Source organism: Sinocyclocheilus anshuiensis, unplaced genomic scaffold, assembly GCF_001515605.1.
Source record: "Sinocyclocheilus anshuiensis isolate Anshui unplaced genomic scaffold, SAMN03320099.WGS_v1.1 scaffold299, whole genome shotgun sequence".
Taxonomy (NCBI): Eukaryota; Metazoa; Chordata; class Actinopteri; order Cypriniformes; family Cyprinidae; genus Sinocyclocheilus; species Sinocyclocheilus anshuiensis.
Window position 1 is genome coordinate 113,350 of NW_015552565.1, and position 7,998 is coordinate 121,347.

Here is a 7,998-nt window from a genome sequence, read left to right on the forward strand (position 1 = left end):
AGGTATTCGGCCAATCACAATGCACCGGATAGCTGGCCAATCAGAGCACACCTCGCTTTTCAGACCGATGAGCTTTGTAAAAATCGACACGTTTCAGAAAGGCGGGGCATAGAGGAGAAACAATAATGTACAGTATGTGGAAAATAATGTGTTTTTTTAACCTTAAACCACATAAACACATTTCATTACACCAAATACACAAAATAATGTTCTTTTTAGCAACATCATATGACCCCTTTAATAGCCAAGCAGTTTTAGAAAAGTAGAATTAAACAGCGTTGTGGTATTAATTACAGATTACTGATATTAGAGACGGAGAGAGAAAAAGAGAATTGGAGGTCACCTCTGTAACTGAGGAATACTCCACAATGGCCACCTTCAGTTCATCTATCTGTTTATTTTTCTGGAGAAGAAAGGCAGTTCTGTTATGATCCGGGACAAATATAATTTAAAATGATTGCAGATTGTATAAACATACCAAATGAAATAATGATAACACTGAATGATTTTACTAATGACTAAAGCTAAATTCTTCTGTTAAGTTTTATAAACAACTTGTCTTTATTTGTCCATTCAAGTTTTCATATCAAATCATTGTCTTGGTGATATGCAAGATGCACTTACCTCCTGAATTATCGACTCCTTGTCAGCCAGAATGGCATCAAATGAATGAACTTGGACCTGAGTGTGCAAGAAAACATTCACCAATGACAGGGCTAAATTATTCTTTTTTTTTCTTTTTTTGCATTCAAGACAAATCATGAGTGAGTAAATTAAATTAAGGCCTACCTGAAGGTCAGCATTAAGGTCACGGTGGTCACTGATCTTTTTCTGAAGCTCTTCTGCCTCCAGTGTGACTTTCATGTTCTTAATATATGATGAAGGAGAAATGTGGAGGAAGGAGGATAAAGAAAATGGAAAAAAGTAATGAATGAGAACCATTCAGTAAACTACAAGTCTGACACTTAGGTGGATGGATCTGAAAATGGGTAGAGCCATACCTCCTCTTGTAGTGCAGCAATTTTGGATACAAGACTCTGGTTTTCCCGTTCCTGTAGGAAACCAGTGCGAAAGGTTATAAAAGTGTTCATATTTGTTCTAATAATATACATGTCAACGTCAATATGTGGTCAATAAACACCAGTGTGATGGTGTTTATCCAGCATCTGTAGTACCCCTGTCAGGGAGAATATTAACACAGTAAATACACACGATGCGATGCTTCACTTTCACAGCTTTTCTCAGAATGAAGCGCATCACGAGAACTCCCTGGGAATACACGTACGCGCGCGCGTGCACACGCGTGGCCAATCAGATACGCCCACTTTAAACATAATAACATTTCACTCCATAACATACTATAAATATTTCTAAACACCTTAGTTATTTCAAAATATAACATTTGAAAGTATTTTCCAACATTTGTATAATTAATAATTATTTAAACTGAAGACCTATTACATTAACTTATATACACTAACAGCATCACATGAGTTACAGTATACAGTATTTCACACATAGTAATCTCCAGCATTTTATACTGCATATACAGTCCAGCCTATTACACATCCAGATTTGTTTACTCTGGATGTTTGCATATCCTTGGTTTATATAATATTACTATCCATCTCATTACGAACATACTGCACATTATGTTTGCATTAGTTTATGAGACCTAGGAGTCTCATAATATGGCTTATTAACATCGGAACAGCCATCAATGAAGTTTGTGCCTCACCATCTGCTTTCTTTGAGCTGAGGCCTGAGCTCGACTCTCTTCTGAAGAGGTCAGGCTTAGCTTCATCTCCTCAACTTCCTCTTTAAGCATCTTCTCCTTCTGTAATAACTGCTGCCCCCTGCAGAATGAGGGAAGGGAGTGACGAGAGGAGAGTCTTAAGGCATGTTATGCACGAGAGAATTAATGATGATTAAGGGATTTAAGGCTTCAGAGGTTAAGGAAGACGACAGGTCAGACAGAAAGTAATAAGTCTGTACATTTTAGCTTGTGCTTTGAGCTCTTCATTTTCCTCGATGAGTTTCTGGTTGGTGTCTTCCATGTTTTCCACTGCCTGCTTCAGTTTACGAACTTCCTCCTGCAGCTTTTGGTTATTTAGCTGCAGATCTGCCACACAGAAGACCAGATCTGATGTCTTCCTGTACAGACACATACACAAATAACTGATCAAAATGCATCTCAAATGTCTGGAATGGAAATTATGTAGTGATCAAAAATTTATATATTGCATATAATATATATTTTGCAGTAATATATTAATTGCAACTTTTTTGTGTAAATATTTTTATATTTTGTTTTATTTTTAGTTGTGTAAAAAGTCATACAATGGCACAAATTATTAATTTTTCAAAAGCATCCAAGCATAAACCATTAGATCAAAAGGTTTTTAAAGATCATAAGAAACTAATTGAGTCAACGGTGTCCAAAGTTTTGATAGATAGATACAGTTAATACAGTCTCATAAACCACATGTGCACTACTGTTAACTCTTTATCTATCACAAACAAACAACTCACACTCCTGAACTTACAGGTCAGCTCTGGAGGCTTCCCCTCCGAATGCTTCAAGACTACCTGAGGTCATATTTAGTAGAGCGGATCTTCTTGCTAAAGGAAACAAGGGATTGATACAAAATTATAACAACATTAACAACAAAGAAAATATATGCAACATATGAAAAACAACGAGCTTTCGAGCAATCTGACATACTCCAAAAATCATCTCACCCGATAAACTGTCCCGTAGTTTGAATGATTCCTGTTGGGTTTCATTCTTTGAGTCCTTCCTAAGGGAAAAGGGGAAATTTGAGATGGACTTTGAGATTTTATCTAAAAAAACTTGTCATGAGGAAAGTGTTGGAAAGAAAGGCCTTGTGATCAGAACTGATTGTGGATTGATAGCAGACTGATGAAAATCTGCAATGTGTCTTTGGTTGGGTTGGCAACATCTACAAAAGACATACAGTACAGAATTGATTGCAAAAACAACTGCTTCCTATTAATTGACCATAGCCTTTAGCAAAATGATCAGGAGTTAAACAGCCAGCAGATGTCTTCAGTTTTTTTTTTGTCCTGTGCAATATTGCCCAAACTAAAAAGGCCTTTATTAAAGTAAATCAATGGCAATCACTGTTGTAAAGCATGGGGTATGTGCTGTATATGCATGTCTTCATACCCCTGGTTGCGGCAATCATCGATCCACTCCTTCATGATGGCATGGTACGTGTCCAGGTCTATGGAGATGTCCTTGTGCTCTGGGTCCAGCATATTGCAGAGCTCCTCTAGGCCGCTGTCCTCTGAACTGCGGCAAGTGGTGTGTCTCAAGAAGTCCACAATGTCCGATACATAAACTTTACCTGCAACAGAGGGCTCTGCGTTACTATGGTTACAGTGGCTAGTCACAGAGAACCTGGGTCTTGTCAGATGCCATCCCACCTAGAAACTCTATCAGAAAGTTTGCAAAGTAACACCTACTTGCTCTGAGTCACCATAACCATGTGTCTGAGCATATCGAGGCAGTGTGTGTGTATATACAGTGGGTACGGAAAGTATTCAGACCCCCTTCAATTTTTCACTCTTTGTTATATTGCAGCCAACATGCTTGAAAAAAAAAAAACATTTTGCATTCTTCTAAATTGCCGTTGCTTTTATACAAGAAGAATGGCTGTAAAAGAAAGCAGCTTTTGTCTCCTGTTAGCCTCTAGGTTTGAATGCGGGGAAGCATCTCTGCTGCTGGTCTGAATGAGTCAATGTGTTCAGATGCTCTTAGAGGTTACTTTAGTGAAACCAAACAAAAACACAAGTATTGTAATATTAGTCCGCTTCCCAACCGCCTGAGGAATAACACCTGTGAATTTGAGGGGGAAAGGAGCAGTTCAAATCTACAAGGTATCAAAAACCAATTGTTTTGCAAAACTGCACAAATGTCACATTAGTGGGCTGAAAAGATCCATTGTCAATAGTATAGCAATATATGAAACACAGCTCACATTGAAGGCACTTTCAAACCAAGCTTTCTGTTGGTCAACTCAGCATGACCTACTTTGGTCAACTTTCTGTTGGTCAACTTGAAACGGTTGCAAAATCTGCATAAGTAAATCCTTAGTCCTCACGTATTGTGTGGATTCCAATTGAAATTACCAGATTTTGCCTATAAAAATTTGCAGAACAAAGGTAAATGTGACTAACAATGCTATATTAGAATATGTTATTCTATAAAGAAAAAATGGCCTGTCTTCGTAAACCTTAATTTAATAAAAAAAAATCAAAACAATTTGACTCAAAAATGATTTTACGTTTTTATTGATTTCACTTAATATGTAAATTAAATTTGCTGAGAAACACCAGAAAACATCTTAAGAATAAGCTTAGCTATTATCTTAAAAAAAAAAAAAGTTTTTCCCCAAAATAACTTTCCAAAAGACCCAAGTCTCTACAATATTCTGGTCCTTAGATGTGGCCGTCTTTTCCATCCGGCAGGTGTTCATCACATTTTTCCACTGTCTTTTGTCAATAGCGTAGCGATGTATAAAGCACAGCTCACACAGAAGTCACTAACAAACCAAGCAGCTTTTTCTGCTTCATATTTGTGTGACCAACTTGAACCCAGTGCAAAATCTGCATAGGAAAATCTCTCATCCTCAAAATTCACAATCACGCAAATTCCTGTTGAAATTACTCGATTTCGCTGTGAAATTAACCTAATAATAAATGTAACCACACTTTTATTCATATCTATAGCACAAATGGTACAGAGTGATAACCAAGATATAAGCAAGTTTACATGTAGGGTTAGACGTTTGTTAAAATGCACAATATGACTGAAAAATAAACAACATAAAAGCAAAGAGGGAGTGACATATGTACCTCTGCACTGTGTGTCACAGGCCTGAAAAATAGTGTCCAACAGGTCTTCCTCATAAATCAGACTGACCTCAGCCATGCTCTCCTTCTTGGGCTCGGAGGGAAACAGAGATCCTGTTCAAAACACAAGAAAAACAAAAACAGTCACTAGTATTAACAAAACATTTACAGGTGCATCTCAATAAATTAAAATGTCGTGGAAAAGTTCATTTATTTCAGTAATTCAACTCAAATTGTGAAACTCGTGTATTAAATAAATTCAGTGCACAAACTTTTCCACGACATTCTAATTTATTGAGATGCTCCTGTATAATGTTAAAAAAAGAAAACTAAAAAGGTGATTCATTACCCTCGCCCAGTGAAAGTCTCTTGACCACGAGGGCCGGGTAGGCGAGTTCAGTGTCCATGTTAGAAATATCTGAGGAGAAGTTCAGGTTATACGAAAACAAGCCAGGAGCTGGGATCTTTGAGGTCTTCACCTCTGTGTCAGGCCCCTCCAGCAGGTTTTGTGTGGAGTAGCGTGGGGTAAAGTTAAAATAATTGTCCCCAGTCTGGGCTGCTGGGGTGGAGCAGTTATGCTGAAACGGCCGACTGTACGTTGTTGTATTTCTCCTCTCCCCTAACGTGCCCAGCATGCTGGTGATGGTATAGGTGGCATTGCCAGGTGTGATTGGAGCACGAGGGGTGTTGGGGACAGACCCCGGTCCCGGGGAAGCTGTGGGGGTCAACATGCTCTCAGAGGAATTGCGGTCAGAGCCTCCGTCAGTTCGGACGGTACGCTTCTTCAGGATGGCCTCCAGGTTGATGTGCAGACCCGAGTGAGGGCTGTCGTAGCTGCTGGACTGGAATTTTGGGATCTGAAAGAGCGAGTTAACCTCTTGATCTCGCCGCTGGATGGTCTGCAGCTTGCGGCAGATGCTGTCCACTGGGTTGTGCCGTCTCGGGGTCACTCCGACATCCATGTTGGAGCGAACAAAGAGGGAAAGCCTCGATCTACAGGAGAGATATGAGTTAATTCGTTTAAAGTCTAAGACGGAGTGAATAGTTTTTGGCAGGTCATATGATCTCAAAAAGATTGAAGAAAAAAAAAAACTGTTATACACTGCTGTTCAAAAGTTTGGGATCAGCAAGATTTTTAATGAGTTTTAAAGAAGTCTCTTCTGTTCATCATGCTGCATTTATTTGACCAAAAATACAGAAAAACAGTAATATTGTAAAATATCATTAATATTTAAAATAATGGTTTTCTATTCTACTTTAAAATATAATTTATTTCTGTTATGTAAAGCTGATTTTTCATCATCATTACTCAAGTCTTCAGTGTCACGATGCTTCAGAAATCATTCTAATATGATTATTTATTATCAATGTTGGAAACCGTTGTGCTGCTTAATATTTTTTTGGAAACTGTGATACTTTTTTCAGGATTATTTGATGAATAGTTAAAAAGAACAGCATTTATTTAAAATAGAAAAATTAAAAACAAAAAACATTACAAATCTTACTGATCCCAAACGTTTGAACGGCAGTGTATGTATATATTATATATATAATAATATATTATATATTTTCATTATATCGCATAGTATAATTAATATATAGTTTAGATACAGTTGATATGCTTTACACAATCGCATTGTGCTTGTTAATGAAATTATAGAAAACAGATAACATGCTATACAATATAAAAGCCCATTACATGTTTAAACGGTCACTGCATTATTTGCTTAATTATATGGATGACGTGAAAAAAAAATAAGTAGAAAAACTCACACCTTTATTTTAAAATATTCTCAAAGTCTCATCTCATATATATATACACAACCAAAACTATCAAAAAACATACAAGTAAAAAAGCAAACCAACCTGTCAAAATCCGACTAATGGCGAATCAAACATAAAGTTTACACAAACTGACAGACGTAAAACGTTTGTGCCACTTTCAAGATGAAAATAACGGCCACCTTCAGTTTCATGTGGTGTGTCTGTTATCTTTAGATAATATTTATAAGTGACAAGCAAATACTGAGACGCCAAGGTTGGGAAAACAAACACACCTGAATTAGCTCAAATGTTGACGCCGCAGTCGGTTCACAAATACGAGCGTGTGAAGCGCCAAACAGCTGATCGAAGGCCTTATTAAAACCTGCGGCGCACTGACACCGTGCGTCCAATGATGGAACTGCAACTGACAGAGGGCGAAATTGGATGATCCCAGTGCAGTAATGTAACTACCTAATAATAATACTTCGTTACAGTATTTACGTTTTTTTGGGAAGAATCTGTAGTTTACTTGAGTTTTTTTTATTTCTGTCAACTTTCACTTTTACTCCACTACGTTTCATAATTAAAATGTATACTTTTACGTTTCCCCGAAGCACGTGACTGCAAGAAAGCAGGTTTGACGAATCAGTGGTCTGGCTGCGTCCCAATCGGTCCCAATGTGCCTACTTATACTACGCCCTTAAAGTATGTACTCTTTTGGTGAAGAATAAGTACACACTTTTGAGTGTGTAGTAGAAGAGTAGAGGCAAGCTTTGGGACATACTTTCACGTCATACAATTGCTTAAAGGGGTCATATGATGCTTTTTTAAAGATAATTATTTTGTGTATTTGGTGTAACAGAATATGTTGACATGCTTTAATGTGCTCTGTCGCATAGTTACACGCACCCTGTCACCGTAAACTGACCTGTCAGTCATCTTGTCACAGTTAACATCCTCTACAATGACAAATAACACGGATAACATCAAATAAATATTTCACCAGGTTAAATGTTGATTATTAGTAACTCAAACCCCTTTATCTAAACCTCTCTACTTAACCGTCGGTCGCGCACATCTGTAGTTTTTAGCACTTTTTATTATTTTTTATTTGAAAAAACTTTTCATTGAACTTTTTATTCATGTTTGTAGTTCTGAACCGAATCCTTCGCCGAAGTGCAATGGATTGTGGGTAATATTAGCCATTAGAGTGTGCACGGATCCACACTTCAAAAATTGACCTGAAATAGTAGACTATCCGGGGACTTCTGGCATACACCTTTCAACATACTATGCTTTGGGACACACTTATTTTAATCTCACATACTATTTAGGATGGATAGTATGAACATTGGG

General features: G+C 37.5%; 1 protein-coding gene across 1 annotated transcript in view; it reads right to left on the reverse strand.

Annotated features, from left to right (window-relative positions):
- Positions 1 to 5,881, reverse strand: part of LOC107664834 (lymphoid-restricted membrane protein-like) — a 26,798-nt gene extending 20,917 nt beyond the window's left edge. The window contains exons 1-11 of the mRNA XM_016455515.1: positions 5,228 to 5,881; positions 4,882 to 4,992; positions 3,191 to 3,371; positions 2,743 to 2,801; positions 2,547 to 2,622; positions 1,996 to 2,154; positions 1,739 to 1,856; positions 1,002 to 1,052; positions 790 to 867; positions 625 to 681; positions 344 to 403 (exon numbers count right to left, since the gene is read on the reverse strand). Coding sequence (XP_016311001.1) covers positions 344 to 403; positions 625 to 681; positions 790 to 867; positions 1,002 to 1,052; positions 1,739 to 1,856; positions 1,996 to 2,154; positions 2,547 to 2,622; positions 2,743 to 2,801; positions 3,191 to 3,371; positions 4,882 to 4,992; positions 5,228 to 5,840 — 1,563 coding nt within the window. The 5' untranslated portion in view covers positions 5,841 to 5,881. The remainder of the gene's footprint in view (positions 1 to 343; positions 404 to 624; positions 682 to 789; positions 868 to 1,001; positions 1,053 to 1,738; positions 1,857 to 1,995; positions 2,155 to 2,546; positions 2,623 to 2,742; positions 2,802 to 3,190; positions 3,372 to 4,881; positions 4,993 to 5,227) is intronic.
- Between the last annotated feature and the right edge of the window lie 2,117 nt (positions 5,882 to 7,998).